Source organism: Ailuropoda melanoleuca, chromosome 4, assembly GCF_002007445.2.
Source record: "Ailuropoda melanoleuca isolate Jingjing chromosome 4, ASM200744v2, whole genome shotgun sequence".
Classification (NCBI taxonomy): domain Eukaryota; kingdom Metazoa; phylum Chordata; class Mammalia; order Carnivora; family Ursidae; genus Ailuropoda; species Ailuropoda melanoleuca.
This window is the reverse complement of record NC_048221.1, coordinates 50,022,049-50,039,681: the sequence shown is the minus strand read 5'-3', so window position 1 is coordinate 50,039,681 and position 17,633 is coordinate 50,022,049. Positions and strand designations below refer to the sequence as shown.

The 17,633-nt window shown below is 46.2% G+C and overlaps 1 protein-coding gene across 5 annotated transcripts in view; it reads right to left on the bottom strand.

Annotated features, from left to right (window-relative positions):
• Positions 1-263: 263 nt before the first annotated feature.
• Positions 264-17,633, bottom strand: part of TATDN2 (TatD DNase domain containing 2) — a 29,636-nt gene continuing 12,266 nt past the window's right edge. For 4 of the 5 annotated variants that reach the window (XM_034658768.1, XM_034658767.1, XM_034658766.1 and 1 more), the window contains 5 exons: positions 10,138-11,025; positions 4,638-4,765; positions 2,949-3,132; positions 2,370-2,538; positions 264-2,190 (listed from right to left, as the gene is read on the bottom strand). In XM_034658768.1, coding sequence (XP_034514659.1) covers positions 2,398-2,538; positions 2,949-3,132; positions 4,638-4,765; positions 10,138-11,025 — 1,341 coding nt within the window. In that variant the 3' untranslated portion in view covers positions 264-2,190; positions 2,370-2,397. Of the gene's footprint in view, positions 2,191-2,369; positions 2,539-2,661; positions 2,760-2,948; positions 3,133-4,637; positions 4,766-10,137; positions 11,026-17,633 lie in introns of those variants that run through there. The other variant, XR_859046.3, reaches the window with a different exon arrangement.

Genomic DNA, 17,633 nt, shown 5'->3' with positions numbered 1-17,633 from the left:
TTGCGATGTTTCCCACCACAGTGCTCTGGGGAGGAAAGGAAGCGGAGGAATACTTACTTCCGAGTTCCCAGGCAATAAAGTCGGTTAATGCTCAAGGGCGGCCAAACTTACAAGAAGGTACCATGTATTCTTATTACCACTTTAATTTTGCAGAGACACACATGTGCACTTGAGAATTTCTCCAGACCTTTGGATTCTCAGGTTACAACAACTTAATTGTTGCCTTCACTCAGAAATCTAACCAAACACGGACAGCATAGGAGCTGGCTGAAGACCAATCACTTTATTTTCAGACAGAGATGGCCAAAAGGGGCAGGGGGTGGGGGGACATACAGAGGCATTCCGGCAGCACAGCAAACACAATCACATCAGCCAGCCAAAAATCGAATCAAAAACAATGCCCACCGGCTTTTGCACCCACACAAGTCGTGTTTCACTGTGTGACACACAGAAATGACCATCTTAATTCCTAGAGGTGAAAGGATATAGCACCTTGTGCTTTACCTTGGCAGGGAGGCCGCACAGGCTCGGGGACATCTGCTCAGTGCTCTCCCCGAACCCTCCAGCGCAGGGCCAGTCAACTGCCGGCGTGGGCAGTACTGACATCCAGGGCTCGTGGGGAAGGGGCTGCACAGGCTGCAGTTCATTGGGGTGACAATAAAGCACTCTGAAATACTCAGTCCTCTGATTCCTCCAAGCAGGAGAACAAGCCCCCGACTCTCTATGCTGGCAAACTGGAGGCACAGATAACCTGTGGCTGACACGTGGAAGGTCAACTGTGAATCAAGGCCTACCTCCCAGGCCAGTGACGGGTGTACTGGGGCAAGACGGAAATACCAGATAGGAAATGTTGAGTCCATTCCCTTTTCACTTACAAGGCTCAAATGCACCTTCCAAAAACACCTAGAGAAACCCAGCATTAAGGGATGGGTTTTACGACTTCAGCCTCTGGTCTCCAAGAAACAGACAAGGGACTCAGGGTGTCCAGTCTCACCGTGGGAGCTCAGAGTAAAGGATCCTTTTGGACAAAGTGCAGAGTGTCCTCAGACTTAACCCTTGACCATTATAACCTTCCAGGGCCTGTAACAGGCCAGCAGGGAACAGAACAGAGCTTAGAACTTGATGACCCAACTGCTCAAAAGTCAAAGGAGAGGCTCTCACTTCCAACACGGAGAAAGGACACAGATGAGGCAAAGGCAAGGGAGAGCCCTGGGAGGGGACTGGAAGGGAGAGACGACAGGCCTGCTTGTTCTGCACAGCCCAGAAACCAGGGCTGAGTGGCCCCATCACTGTTTTGCAGAATTAAATTGGTTTACCTCTCAGCCTGCGTGGGGCACACAGGGGGGCTGTCACATGGGGTGAAACAGAAGTATTCTTGGTCCAGTGTTCCAGGAGAATGGGACAAAAATGGAGAAACAGGCAGCTGGGACCCCCTGACAGCAGGGTAGGAGGTTGCATCTGCTGCAAACTGGACCCTTCTCAGTTTAACACAAGCGAGCTGCAGCCCTGGGGGCACCGGTAAGGAGAAACCCCTTCTCTGGGGTCCTCTTCCTCAAGGCCTCTTCCTTGAGTCCCCCAGTCCGTCCCAATCTCCATCGGCCAGGACTTCCCTGGACAGTGAGCGACCCCCAGCCCCTCCATACCGCTGGCAGTGGAACCAGTAAGGCCAGTGGCCGCGGTCTTCCACCCATGCCCAAGTGGAACTGACGTGGCAATGGGACAGCCGACCTGAAGACTCGTCCTGGGAAGGGAGGGGGAGGACTTCGCGGTGGCAGGACCATACACCTCAGAGACGGGGCTCCAGCCAATGTCCCCCAGAGAAGCTTTCCCACTTGGGAGTTCATTTTTAGAACTGACAACCACCAGGAGCCGAGTTACACACCCACGTGTGCTAAGACGAGGAGGAGGGTGTCTGTGAAGACTGCTCAAAACCGCAGGCTGCGGAGCACGGGCATCGGGACTGGCAGATGCACTGCACCCGCCTCTTGGCTTCTTCCTTCTCCACTGACCGCCCTGGGTAACCCCTCACTGGCATCCCGCTCCGCTGCACCCCACCCCACCCACCGGCCCAAGTAGAGCCTTATGACGGGACTTCAAGGCAAACATCCTGTCCTGCTTTTCTCCGTTCCGGTAGGCTCTCCAGACATCTCCTTGCCCTGGGACCCATCTTCAGTCAGGCCACTGGTTGTCCTGGAGGGGTGGGAAGAGAAAAGGAAGACGGTCCCAAACCAAGTTCACTCAAGACAGATCAGGCTTAATGCTCACTCTATGTTCACATTCTCTACAGTAAGAAAATGCAGAGAAACCTATTTTTGTCCTGATTTTTTAAAAACCTATAATGTAATTTTTATGACCTCTTCTCATCTGACCTTTTCCTCCTGACTGCACCCTCTCTGCTTAAAGATTGTAGAGGCGGCTGGTGTTCTCACGCAAGATGGCCAAGGTGTGGGAGAGCGGCTGATCTTTGACCCTTGCAATCTCTCGAACTGTATGCAAGGCCAGGCCTGGGTGGGCGTACTGGCAGAGACTTTTGGGAACCTGGAAGACATCAAGCATTCAGAACATCACTGTGCCTTCTGCGCACAGCCATGATACAGATCCCCCTCCCTGCCCTTCCCCAGCAAGGACCTCTTTGGGGCTGCCCTGTAGAGACCCCTTTACCTGCAGGTGCAGGAAGAGTCCTAGTCATGGGGGGCTCTGGGTGAGCAGGGTCCCACGCTTCCTTGGACTACCCTCTACAGGGTAGGGCTTTGCACTGCCTGGAAGAGAGTGGTTACCCTTCAGCTTCTCAGACCCCTAGACCTTTGGTTTTGCAGAACCACAATAAGGAGACATCTACACAGCCAAGGGTGAGACCTGGCAGTCACTGGGGCTCTGGCCCTGCCAACCTTGCAAAGGTGACCAGCCCCCTCCCCCCCCACCTCAACTCAGCCTGATGACACCCCTACCTGTCGGGGCAGGAAGTAGGGAGCGTCCGTTTCCACGATGATTCTCTCCAGCGGGATCTGCTTCAGAGCGTCCCGGGCCTCCCAGGCGGAGGAGTAAGTCAGGACTGCGGTGAAGCCCACAGACATGTTGGGGAAGTGCTTCAGCAGGGGCTCGATGACTGGGTAGCTGCCGGTGAAGCAGTGCCTGGTGGGGGAAAGGAGGGTTCCCAGGTCAGGGTCCCTTTCACAGCGCCCTCCACCCCCACCTTCCCTCTCAAATTCTCTTCTGTGGACAAGTTCCCAGAAACACAAAGACTGCATCCAAGGGAAGGACTCCACAGTCACCAGACAAGAACTGATTACAACACAGTAAGACCCAAGGCGACTCGGGTCTGAAGCTCAGCAGTCAACCCATCATAGCACCAAATCCCACATAGCCACTTCAAGTGACCCCCACGGGGGAGAGAGAACAATACAGGGACAGGGTACGCTTGTAACACAAGAAGAGAAGCAGAATTAAAGGCTGTGGCCCCTCCAAGATCACAACTACAATAGGTACAAATTATGTTTCTGCAATCAAATGGACTGGAAGGAAACAGAAGAAGGGAAGATATTAAGGAGTGGGGCCACAGCGGAATCTTCTCTGAATTTGGTAACTGTTCATGTTCTTAGTACATTACATATCGCCAACCGATCTGAAAATTCATGGCTTCCTCCAGCCACAACACTTCACTGAGCCATCTTAGCCCTGGTTTACCTGCCCCCCCATGAGATTTCCTTCAAAGCCACCCCCAAACAAAGCCATGAGACACCAACCAACCCACCCCAGAGAGCCAAGGGATTATACCTCATCTCTGGCCTGGGCTACCACAGTCGGAGAGGTCGTTCTCTCTGGCTGGGCACCTGAAAGGCAGCAGTCTGGCCTGATAATCCACCACCTTCTGCTGCCTGTCAACACCTGGTTTGGGTTCTAGACTCCGTTTTTTTTGTTTTTTGTTTTTTGGGTTTTTTTTCAGTTAACCCATCTCACCCATCTTGAAAGAGCCAACCCAGGCACCAGCTCCTGGCCCGTCTCCAGCAAAGCTAAGCTAATGGCCCCTCTTCTGGCTCTTTATGCCCACCTCGGGCCTGTGCTCTGCAGAAATCACCGGATGACTCATCTGCCTCCCACAGCTGCTCCTGGGGGCCCTGAGCCAACACCCACGACAGGCACGCGGCAGGACATCAAGAGTTTACCACACCGAACTTAAGAGCCCCTAAATACAATTAGGATTAAATACATACTGAATTTCAATGTGGGGGAAATGAACTTTCAGAAAAGCAAAGAATTTCTTTGTAGGTGCCCTGGAATGTTATCTGTGCACTAAGTCACAGCACGTGGCCTCTCCTCAGATCAACAGCCCTCATTTCTGAGCACTCAGACTCCATTTTAGCCTGCCACCAGGGATGAGAGCCACGGAAGTCCCCTTCCTGCTCACTGGTGGTTTGGGATATTAGCTCAAACCATATAAAACTGCCATTCTGTAAGTAAAAAATGGTCAGAATCAGAAACTTTCCATGGTTCACCTAACAGTTAATCTTTACAGAAGATACTACATCACAAAGACCTAATACTATCATCTCCTCACTGAGTTTTCCTTTTTCCAACTAACGTCCTACACAGAAGGAAGTGTTCATTTCATCTGCCCACCAAAGCTCCAGCCTTCTAACCTATGGATCTTGTAGTCTGAGGGCACAAATTTTTTCATGATGTTCAGCAGATCTTCATCAGCTTCTCGGCAGTGGATCACCAAGGGCTTCTTCAGAGACACGGCCAGCTGCAGCTGTCTCTCAAACACCTGGGAGAAGGCAAAGGGACATGTGTTAGAGCCACTTCAGAAGCCTGTTACACCTCAGAACACCCAGGCCACAGGCACTCCCACGGCCTCCATCTCTGCAGACTGTGTCATGTATCGTAACAACAGCCCGCACTTACAGGGTGCTTACTAGGCAGTGCTCGGAGCGCGTAGGTGTATTATTAACGCGACCCTCACAAGCACCCCAAGGTAGGTTATTGCTGTTAGCCCACCATGCAGTCAAGAAAAGGAGGCTCCAAGGGAGGTCAAGTCATCTGCAGCTGGCAAGCCGGGGCACCACAATTCCAACATGAACCCAGGCCTCCACTTGGCAACCACTATGCCGTGCCCATGTGGGGCTGCAGGCCAGGGCTCAGGAACATGAAGTTCAACTTACGTGCCCTTCCCCTCACCGTCCCAACCTCTACGCCTACTCCCAAGAGGTAATCACCTTCTACACATTTTCCAAAGAGCTGTGTGTACACACATACGCACACACACACCTGCACAATACCTGGATCTCAGAAGGTGCTCAAATACTTTAAAGAATGGAAATTACATATTTTCTCCACTTTACTTCTTTACTCAACCAAAATCTGATATCCTTCTAGGTGAATACCTACTGATAAACTACCTTCCATTTTTTAACTTCTTTCTTTTCTTTTCTTTTTTTTTTTTAAGATTTTATTTTTAAGTAATCTCTATACCCTACATGGGACTTGAACTCAAAACCCCAAGATCAAGAGTCACATGCTCTACTGACTGAGCCAGCCAGGCTCCCCTAACCTTTTATTTCCTTTTAAAAAAAAAAAAAAAAAAACTCTAGCCACTTTTAAATCACTAGTAAAATACACAAAGTGTTAATAATTTAAATGAAAAAGGGTCTAGGACTTCTTTCCTCTAACAGGTTCAGCTTTAGAAGAACCCAAGTATTAACTCGTTATAAACAAATGACTTCATCTTAAACTACATGTTTCCATGAGTTGTTTTCAACTGTGGAATATAATGCATGTTTGCATTTTTAACATAAAATACGATACTGCCGGTACTTTGAGTCCTGTGATGTTCACCTGAGAACGACATTGTCACAACTGATGCTTGTGCTACCTCTTCTCCAAAGAGCGACACTGAGCCAGTAAGAATTCTGAGGTCATTCTTGTTTAACCTGTGTTTTCAGCAAAAGGAAAATGACCACAGACACCAAAATCTTAGAATGCTTGGTAGAGGCTTTAAAGATGTGCTATTTCCAGTACCTGCAGCTGGACCTCCTCCTAGCACATCTGCCCTCCACAGACCCCTACAGAGGCAGGAGGTTGAAATTCTTTTCTTTTTTTTTTTTTAAGATTTTATTTATTTATTTGTCAGAGAGCAAGAGAGAGGGGGGAGAGGGAAAGAGAGCGTGCACACACAAGCAGGGGGAGCCGCGGAGGGAGAAGCAGGCTCCCTGCTGAGCAAGGAGCCTGATGCGGGACTTGATCCCAGGACCCCGGGATCATGACCTGAGCAGAAGGCAGACACTTAGCTAACTGAGCCACCCAGGCATCCCAAGTTGCAAGAGGTTCTAATTCCAAGGCTTAATTTCTGTTCTAAAAAATTCTTCCTAAGGGTAAAACTATAGCCTTAGGGTAGACTACTACACAGCTGCTAAAAGGTATATTTTTCAAAATATAGTTGAAACCAGAACCTTTTCACAAGGGGAAAAAATATTCAAAACTATTTTTTTTTGTTGTTTGTTTCCTAACTTATTTTTAAAAAGCATGGACACACAACACACATTTCCTTGCTTCTAAGACAGGACCTTGTTAGACATGCCACCTTTTGTCCCTTGCAATCCTACAAGGGACAAAGACATTAAAAATAGTGTTTGAGGGGCACCTGAGTGGCTCAGTCGGTTAAGCATCTGCCTTTGGCTCAGGTCATCATCTCGGAGTCCTGGGATCGAGCTTCATATTGGGCTCCCTGTTCAGTGGGGGAGTCTCCTTCTGCCCTTCCCTCTGCCTCTCCCCCTGGCTCGTACTCTCTCTAATAAATAAATCTTAAAATATATATATATATATATATATATAGCATTTTGTAAAATATCCAAATTTCAAAAACATGAAGACAGAAGACCTGACAGAAGGCAGGACCACGTGGCCGGGCTGCAGCTATCTAGGGCAGCTGTCCTTACCGGGAACCCAGCTGACAGGCAGCAGTGGCGAATGAAGCGTAGGTAAGTTACCTACCCAGCATAATTACGCCTCCTCTGCCTGCATGAGCTTGGGTTCCCCACGGATCCGTTATTTCCAGGGATTCCTGAGCCAGTCAGTCTCTCCTGGGGGTGGCCCAGTGACTCCTGCACACCCATTACCCCAATAATTGATTTCAGTCAAACACAAGAGGCAGCTGGATCAGCCAGCCCAGTAGGCAAGGCCAGTCCGTTCTCCCCGGCTTTTGAAGCCCAGATACCAAGAGATTCTGATAATCATACTGGCTGATGTGTGCAACTCATACCTGAACTATCCAGAACCTAACTCTGAGGAGTCAAATAGGAAGTTAAAGAGTTAAATCTAGGGGCTCCTGGGTGGCTCAGTCAGTTAAGTGTCTGCCTTCGGCACAGGTCATAATCCCAGGGTCCTAGGATCGAGCCCCGCATGGGCGGGGGGGGGGGGGGTCCTTGCTCAGCGGGGAGTCTGCTCCTCCCTCTCCCCCTGCTCATGCGCTCTCTGTTCCTCTCAAATAAATAAAATCTTCAAAAAAAATTATTAAATCTATGAACACACAGATAAGGAAAAAGTTATCAGAGGTTCGCTCTGAGTAGCAAGATAACTACTGACTTTTCCCCAATTTTTCTGCTTTCCTCTATTTTCCAAACCTTCCAGAAAATATTAGGTAACAGAAACCAAGTTCTCTCTAGTGATGCCAAAGCTGGCACCCTACCACTTCACCAGATACGGTTCTTCATCAGCTTTTCTTCTTCCCTTCACCAGGTAAAATATTCAGCAGGGACACACCAAGAACTTGTCAACCACTCAACTTTTAGGCAAATGTAACTCAGTGCAGGCGTCCACCTAGTACAGTTGCTAGGTACCACCCCTCTCACTCTGGGGCCTAAGTGTATATTTACATCAAGAATGTGGTACCAGTTTCCTCAGTCGGCCTGGGAGTCTTCAGTGTTTTGCAGAAATATCTTATCTTCCATCCTATACAGGGAGTGCTGCCCTCCCGCTGCCAGCAATTTCTTTCCTCTGAATCCCTGTTTTCTGGTCCTGAGACCCATCTCACCAAGCCAGAGGATAGCCACAAGATTTTACTCATCACCCTCTGTGATAACTTCCAGTTCAGTCTGTGGTGCAGCATGCCCCATGTGCCTGTATATGCAGATCTGATGCCATAATTTAATCAAGGAAAAAGTTACTGTGAAATACTCGGCACATTTCCTGGCACATGGCAGGCATTCTATAAATACCATCTACACATTTAAACACCATGCTCTCCTCCTCCTGCCAGTGGCCTCAGGGCATCCATTTCTCAACTGTCCTCCTGTCCACACCACACCTGCCTTGAGCCAGAGAAACAAGCCAGGAAAGCTGAATATTAAAGATTTTTCTCACTTTCTTAAAAATGTTTACTAGGTCTTCAAACTTAGCTATTTTTCCATTCACTTCTGACTAATATATGACCACCTGAAGCCAGAAACTGCAAGCTTCCTAATATTAACAGTGAAAAGGAACTCTGGACAGGCAAGAGGTTGCATGAATGTGTGAGACAAAACAAATTCTGAATAGAAACACTACATTAGAAACTCATTAGATAAAGTAGAAAACTGGACACATTCACACAAATAAAATCCCACCTACCTATCTGAAAGTAGATCAAGTCAAAATTAACCTGTTCCAAATTTAGTAACCTTAACAGGTCCTAGAAAACCCGTCTTAAAGAGGTCCTTCCAGGGGCACCTGGGTGGCTCAGTCGGTTAAGCTTCTGCCTTCAGCTCAGGTCATGATCCCAGGGTCCTGGAATCCAGCCCCACATCGGGCTCCCTGCTCAGTAGGGAGTCTGCTTCTCCCTCTCCCTCAAGCCTTCCCCCTCCCCCCTGCTCATGCTTGCTCTCTCTCTCTCTCACATAAAATCTTCTAAATAAATAAATAAATAAAGATCCTTCCGAAGCATCTGAACACCTGAAATTGTTTCTTATGTAAATTAACTATTAAACCTTCCTCGCCTATTGGTTGCCATGGACAACTGTATTCAAACTGGAATCTCTGTCTCCTAAAGGTATATAAAGATCTGGAGCCTTCTGCTTTGTCAGGAGAGTACCACACTGTCACTGAATTTTCTCTTTGGTCAAGGCAAAATTAAGAAACCTCTGCCTCTAGAACATTTCCTCTCTTAATTCACCATTAACCGCAGATGCCAGTAGCGATGGGGCACAGCATCAGTGCACAGCAGAGGTTGACCCAGCTGTGCTGGGGACTGTGCCAAAGGGAAAGCCAGCTTGCTAAATTCTGCCCCGGCTGGCATCCACACACCCGCTCACCAGGGCCTGAAGCATACTGGGCATGCAGACCCAGCCTACCAGGCATCAGCAGGAAGCCTGCACACAACAAATTCTACAACAAAACCAACCTGGCAGTGTGAGCAAGGACAAGATGGGAGGGTCTTTCTCCTCGCCCTACTCCTTCCCAAATCAGAAACTTCCACTGAAGTGCTGGAACCTCCCTTCCCCTGCCAAATGTCGACACTCGAAGAATACATTATAAGATGGCAGCAGTTGCCATCTCTGGTGGATGGGAAATTCTCTTCTTTACAGTTTTGTATTTTCCAAATATTCTGCTATGGGCACACTTAACTTTTAAAACCAGAATAAAAATATAGTTTAATTATGGGGCGCCTGGGTGGCACAGTGGTTAAGCGTCTGCCTTCGGCTCAGGGCGTGATCCGCATTATGGGATCGAGCCCCACGTCAGGCCCCTCTGCTATGAGCCTGCTTCTTCCTCTCCCACTCCCCCTGCTTGTGTTCCCTCTCTCGCTGGCTGTCTCTATCTCTGTCGAATAAATAAATAAAATCTTTAAAAAATATATATATATAGTTTAATTAAACAAACATAAAACTGGTTGCTTCCCCAAGAAGGAAGGAAAACAAATGTCTTGCCACATATATCATTAGCCATAAGATGTCACAGAGTAACTATCCCCCTCTCCTACATAATAAAGAGTAAAGAAATAGTTGGTGAAGTATTTGACAAGTGACATCTTGATGGTCTGGACAAGAGCAATTATATTTTTAAGGGTTCTGAATTCTTTAGATCCAAAAGTAGAGAAACCTTTATTGTTAGGTTCAACAACTGACAGAGGAACGAAAACTGTGAGCAAACTAAGGAGAGCCTCATTACCTTGTGCTGTTCTGGGACAGGAGTGGTGCACTTATACGAGTAATCCAAGCCCATCTCCCCAAATGCCACAGCCTTGGGGTGCCTTAACGCTTGCAAAAGATTTCTCTCTTGACTCTCACTGTAGTAACGTGCAAAATGAGGATGACAGCCAAAGGCTCCCCAAACCAGATCCTCTTTTAACAGCTCCTCCCACAGGCAATCTGTCAGTGTCCGAGGATCACAGAAGTCAGAGATGCAGCCCTGAAATTCTTTAGGGAAGGAGCTGCTATAAATTTTTCTGAACTTGGTGAAGGACCCTTTGAAAGCCAACTTGGAATACAGCATGTCCAAGTGACAGTGGGTGTCAATGAAACCCTCCTCTGGGCCTGACTCCCGATGGTTCCTTGGCAGGGAGCTGGATGCATGTCCTCCGCAGGGACGAGGGGGCGCCTCCTCCTGTAGCGCTCTTTTTTCCTTCCCCTCTTCTTCGGAGCTTCTGGAGAAACGAAATGAACGGGAGTTCTGGGATCTGCCTTCCTCGGTCACCTCCTGGTCTCTGGAGGTGTTCTGGGAGCTCCCTGCAGAGTTAGGGGAATAATCACTCAGGAGGCCCCGGCTGCTCCTCCCTGCCTGCAGCGGGTCGCTGCTGCTGCTGCTGCTGCCCACGGAGGGGTAACCAGAAGGCTTGGGGCTGCTGGTCCAATAGCTGGCGTAGTCACGCCACGGACTACTGTACAAATGAGCCGGGTACATGACATAGTCAGTGGAGAAGGCAGAAGGCTCTGGAACTGCGGAGAGTTTCAGCGAGCTGGGCTCCTCCTGAGAGAATCTGACAGTGGAGACCTCATCCACGTCAGACCAGTCACTTCCTGAAGAGGTGTGCTCTATCACCACCTCCCTCTCCTTAGGCTGCAGAAAAGAAAACAAACAAAGGGTGAGCTCTCTGGTGTGAAGACGGCCTCTCATACTCAGTCATCAGCAGGACAAACTCTGCCTTGTTCTTCTGGCCACGGTGAAAGCTCTGCATTGGTTCATTAGCTTACTTTGTTGCCTGGTTTCCTTCAAATTTCTGTGAGCCAGCTTACAGCTATCAGCAGTCTATCGGGTTCAGGGATGAAACTTGTGACCACAGTCGTAGAACACCATCCTTAGGGGCATCTGTGTGGCTCAGTCAGTTGAGAGTCCAACTCTTGATTTCGGTTCAGGTCATGATCTCAGGGTCACGGGATCGAGCCCTGTGTTGGGCTCTGTGCTCAGCAGAGAGTCTGCTGGAGATTCTCTCACCCTCTGCCTCTGCCCCTCCCCGGTGTGCACACGTGCACTCACTCTTTTCTCAAATAAATAAACAAATCTTAAAAAAAAAAAAAAAATACCATCCCTAAGGGGATGCTATACCTGTACTTCCTTTCTGAATGACCCCTTCGGAAAAAAACTGCTCTCTCTAGAACACACTGTGTACTGGGGATTTTAAAGAAAAGCAGCACCCAGCATATCTCATCTCTAACATTTCAAATGCAAAACCACACCATCATGGGTGACTTTAAGATGTGTCTGCAAATTCTCCTTACATAACTCCCCATTGAGAGGTGGGGTTTGTGACCCCTTCCCTCCCCTTGAACCTGGGCCAATCTGGTGACTCGCTTGTAGCCAGCAGGACACAGCGACAGGTCAGAACAGCCTTGTAGCATCCCCCTGGTTCTGTCAGCTTGCTCCTCACAGGGAAGTCAACCACCAGGGAAGAGGCCAGACCACCCTGACACCCACCATATTCTAGAGAGGTCACCTGTAGGCACCAGCCTCAACTGCCAGCCACGTGAGTAAGCATCTTGCCCATCCAGCCCTTGCCAGGCTTTTGGAGTGTCAGAGGCACATGAGAGAACAACACCCTAACCCCCAAGCAAGACCTGCCCTGTCTAGGCCTTTCTGAATTCCTCACTCACAAAATTGGGAGCAAAATAAAACATTTAATTCAAGCCACCACATGGCAATGGTAAATGGACCAACCAGCTATACATTACATTAAATCAATTTAGCCCTGCTAGAATGGAGAGGTCAGGAATTTTTTTCTTCTTCACTCATGTCTCCCAGATACCTACAACAGTGCCTGGCATAGTATGCTCACAAATATTTGATGAATTAATTTGTAGAATAAATGGGGCAATGGCTCCTGAATTTAGCTTCACATCAGAACCACCTGGGGGCTTTTTAAGGTTACCCCACCCTCATCTGTGATATTGTGATTCAACAGGTCCCCAAGGACTCTGTATTTAAGTCTCCACGTCACTTGGATGCAAACGAAGTTTGAGAAATACAGTAAAAACACAGACCTCAATTCATGCAAAATGACTGTTTAAGGGCCCTTGTTTCTTTTGGTTAATGAAACCATCTATACCCACAGGGACCAGATGGCTTGAGCAAGAGGCCTTACAGAGCTCTTTTCCTAAAAATATTTGCATAAGCAAATACAATTCACATAACGAAAAATTCCCTACAAAGGCACATGATGGATAAATTGATTACATCCTTAAAATGGGAACAAAATTTTTTGTTTCTACTGTCTGTATTAATGATCCATACCACTACCTACACTCCAAAAGGAAACAAATATTGGTGACAAAAATGTTAATGAATTATAAACTTCACATATGATATTTTCTTACTTCAGATTTTCTTCCTGCTATTCCTTTTCTGAATAACAAAAATATCCAAACAAGAATCTTTTCCAAGATGCAAGATAACTTAAATTGCAGCACATTTGTAATTTAATCTGAACTCCTGAAGCTGGGTAACGGGCACCTGGGGGATTTACTAACACTAGTCCATTTACTTTGAGTATGTTTGAAATTTCCCATAAAAAGCTTTTCAAGGGGTGCTTGCCTGGCTCAGTCAGTGGAGCGTGCAACTCTTGATCTCTGGGTTGCGAATTCAAACCCCACGTCAAACAGAGAGCTTACTTAAAAAAAAAAAAAAAAAAGAAAAGAAAGCTTTGGGGCAGCTGGGTGGCTCAGTCCTTTAAGCAACTGACTCAATTTCAACTCAGGTCATGATCTCAGGGTCCTGGGATGGAGCCCTGCATCAGGCTCACTGCTCAGCGGGACATCTACTTCTCTCCTTCTTCTATCTGCCACCCCCCTAAGCATGCATGCACTCTCTAAAATAAATAAATCTTAAAAAAAAAAAGTTTTTAAGAAGTTAATCTCTAGGGGCGCCTGGGTGGCACAGCGGTTAAGCGTCTGCCTTCGGCTCAGGGCGTGATCCCAGCATTGTCGGATCGAGCCCCACATCAGGCTCCTCTGCTATGAGCCTGCTTCTTCCTCTCCCACTCCCCCTGCTTGTGTTCCCTCTCTCGCTGGCTGTCTCTATCTCTGTCGAATAAATAAATAAAATCTTTAAAAAAGAAGTTAATCTCTAAGGAGAAAAATCCTTCAAAAACCATCTTAATTATGGTGGAAATTTCTACCAACCCAGATAATTAAAAAATGCAGTATTGCCAGAGCTTACGTTTTTTTTCCTTTTTCCAATAAGACATACTAGAATCACTACTTCCGTATATGTGCACCTCAAAGTTAAAACGATTCTCACATACAGTAACATGCAACTACCACCTTTGCAATCCAGCTCTTGAAAATTCTACTTTTTTAAAAAATAACAAGTTAACCTGATTAAAATTATAGTAAGTACACAGAAAGGTTTTGTCCCCAAAAATAATCCCTCATAAAGGACGCATCATTTTTTTTTTTAAGATTTATTTATTTTAGAGAGAAAGAGAGTGAGAACAGGGGTAGGGGCAGAGGGAGAGGAAAAGAGATCTCAAGCAAACTCCCTGCTGAGCACAGAGACTGTGGCAGGGCTTGATCCTAGGACCCGGAGATCATGACCTGAGCTGAAACTGAGAGCTGGACACTCAACCAACTACACAACCAGGTGCCCCAGGAGGCATCATTTTATATTCCAGTTCTTACAAAGTCTCCTGTATTACAAGATACAGGTTCTTTTATGTGAGTAGGACAAATGACCCCAAAGAGACCTCAACCAAGCTAATGTTGGATGCTTATAGGAAGGTTCCCTACTTCCCTTTCGCCCTTTTTCATTTTTTAAAGAAGGGGCGGGGTTAGGCAAAAAGATTTACCAGATTTAATAATTATTCCTAGGGGATATGACCTCACAGTTTGGCTGGACATCATTTTTAACAAATCTTTTCAAAATCACTTCTTGTTTTTTTAAATAGCACTTTTAAAAAGCAATACATGGGGTGCCTGGGTGGCTCACTCAGCTAGGTGTCTGCCTTCGGCTTAGGTCGTGATCTCCGGATCCTGGGATCAAACCCTGGGTCCAGCTCCCTGCTCAGTGGGGTCTGCTTCTGCCTCTCCCCCTTAACCCCCATTTGGGCTCACTCTCTCTAATTTTTAAAAAATAAAAAATAAAAATAAAAAGCAATACAGTAGGGGCACCTGGGTGGCTCAGTTGGTTCAGTGTACACCTTCAGCTCAGGTCATTATCTCAGTCCTGGAATCACTGAGCCCCACATTGGGCTCCCAGCTCAGAGAGGAGTCTGCTTCTCCTTCTCCCTCTGCCCCTCTCCACCCCGTTTGTGATTTCTCTCTGCTCAAAAAAAATAAAATCTTTAAAAAAAAAAAAAAAAAAAGGCAATATGGTTAAGTGATTACACATAAAGAGATACTGGAAAAGTACTTGAGAGACTACCCTGAGTGGCACCCAGGTGGAGGAATAGGGAGGGCAACACAGGACCGGGTTGGAAAGCTACTTTTCACTAAATAGCTTTTATTTTTTTATTTTCGAGACACGAGAATATTATTTACTCAAAAAGTAACCTGAAAAATAATTGGAAGTTGCTACATGGTAGCAATCCCAAAATACACTTCCAGAAAAAATGAACCACAACTGCCTGAGTGTGACAGGCACAGCTATTGGCAACCAGGGATAAATTTCCAGGGACAGCATTATACATGGATTCAAAAAGTGCTACATCTCATCAGCACAATCTTGGCTGCAGAAAACTATAAGACAAATGTCCTATTTTTTTACAATGGAAAAATTACACCACAATGGGAGGGATGAAAATCTATAGGGACTAAGAGACTTGGGAAATTTAGAAATTGCCACCTATGGCTTTTATTTAGATACTGTTTCAAACAAATTAAAAACATCATGAAACAAACAGGATTATTTAATCAATGACTGGACTGTTGATGTTATTAAGGATCCTCTATGTGTGTATATGGTCTAATAAAATTGTAATTATGTTTTTTTTTTCCCTAAAGATCACTAGATCTCTTAGAGATTCACAATGAAATATTTAGGGATGAAATGATACAGTAATTGGGATTTGCTTCAAAATAATTTGTGGAGTGGGGAACCAGGCTGGCTCAGACCACAGAACATGTGACTCATCATTTCAGGGTTTTAAGTTCAAACCCCACGTTGGGTATGGAGCCTACTTTACTAAGAAAAAAAAAAAATCATGGAGAGAAAAAAAAGACAAGATTGGCAGTGAATTAATTGTTGAAGATGAGTGACGGGTGTATGGGTGATTTTCTTAAGTGTTTTAAATTTTCCATAGTAAAAAGTTAAAATAAAAATAACTAAAAATTCCAAATCAGAAGGAAGAGTAGATGACGTCCTCTAATTGCTTCCCAAAGTTCTCTATCTTCCAGGGGTATTTGTTTAAAAATACCAATTCCCACGTCCCATCTCAGACCTGGGTCAGATTCTCTCATTTTTATTATCAGGGAAGGTCAGGAAATCAGGCTACATGACTCAAAAGGAACTCCAGGGACAACAAAGATCATGTCAAAGACATGTGAAAAGTTCCAATAAAATTATCTAATGAAATGTGAGAATAGGGAAAATGGCAGAGTGGGGAAAAAATATGAATTCAAAAATGCACGTGTAACTAGAAATACATGCCATAAACAGACTTAAAATTATGTCATCTAAGTCCTTGAAAGGCTTATATGGTCAAGTTGGCTGAGAAAAGGTTTTTGGATTTTCTTTTTGAGAAAATGGGACATTACCTATGTTCACGATTGCCTTACAGTCTCACCGATATGGTAAAATTTTAAGTTACATTTATTAAGGTCCTACTATACACTTAGGCACTGAGCAAAGTATTTTCATGTATCAGTTCAGGGTTCTGCCAGCTGTGGCCCACAACCCAAATCCAATGCACTGCCTACTGGTGTAAACAAAGTCTCACTGGAACATGGTCAGGCCCATTCCCTTAAATGCTGTCTCTGGCTGTTTTCATGCTACCACAGCAGAGCTGAACAGTTCCAACAGAGGCCATATAGCCCACAAAGCCTAAAATATTATCTGGCCCTTTACAGAATAAGTTTGCTGATCCCTTCATTTGTTTAACCATAATAAGATTTCAAGAACTCTAACTTCTTACACAGAAGAAACTGGGGCTCAAAGAGGTTAAGTGCCTTTCTCACAATCACAGCTCAGGTGGCCAGGACTGGAACCCAAACTATCTGATCCCAACACTCAGGGCTTACCCACCATATCCTGCTGCCTCTAAATATATACCTAACGAAGACAATCTAAATGTCCAGCCTGACAAATAGCAGTTCAGGCGTATAAGTTTGGAAGGTTCATCCAAACAAGGGGAATTATACGCAGCCCAACAAGAGCATGATCAGTATCAGACAGAAAACGCATCCGTCACAGAGTTAGCAGAAAAAGTAGGTTACAAAACCTGCTGTTCTTGGGATTTCCAGTTATATATAACCCATGTAGTTTTTGCCCTTCCTACCAAAAAAAACCCTTTGAAAATTATAGGAAATGGGAGCACCTGCGTGGCTCAGTTAAACGTCCGACTCTTGATTTCAGCTCAGGTCATGATCTCAGGGTCGTGACATTGAGCCCCACACTGGGCATGGGTTAAAATTCTCTCTCTCCCTCTGTCCCATTCCCCCACCCTCTGTATGCATGCTCTAAAGAAAAGAAAAGAAAAAAGAAGGAGGGAAGGAAGGGAAGGAAGGGGAGGGGAGGAAGGGAAGGAAGAAAGGAGAGGGGAGGGGAGGGAAGGAGGGAGGGAGGAGGGAAGGAAGGAAGGAAGGAAGAAAATTATAGGAGGTGACTTGAAAAGGCATAAACCTACAAAGAGAAAGCATAAAGAAAAACAGCAAAGCGAATTAAATAAAAATCAGCTGCTAGAAAGTAGATAGATGAATGGTTATTGGATAAGCAGATCACAGAAGGCCTAAGCCTGCAGTGAGAAAAGCCCAGAATCAGGCTGAGTCACAGTACAGGACCCCCCAAAAGACTCAGGAATTGGAGGTAATAGACCTCTGAAAAGAAGGTGAAGCTGAAGATGGAAACAGGAGAAGGAGGTGGAAATCTGTGAAGTTAGGTCCCGAGATCCCTGCTCCCATCCTGTGCAGATGGGTCTGTTTCCCCACCCAGCAGAAGACTACGGTTCACGCTTGGAAAAGCTGAGCCAAGGAGCCTATGGAATAATCAGGAGCAATGGACACACAATCAAGGGTGATGGA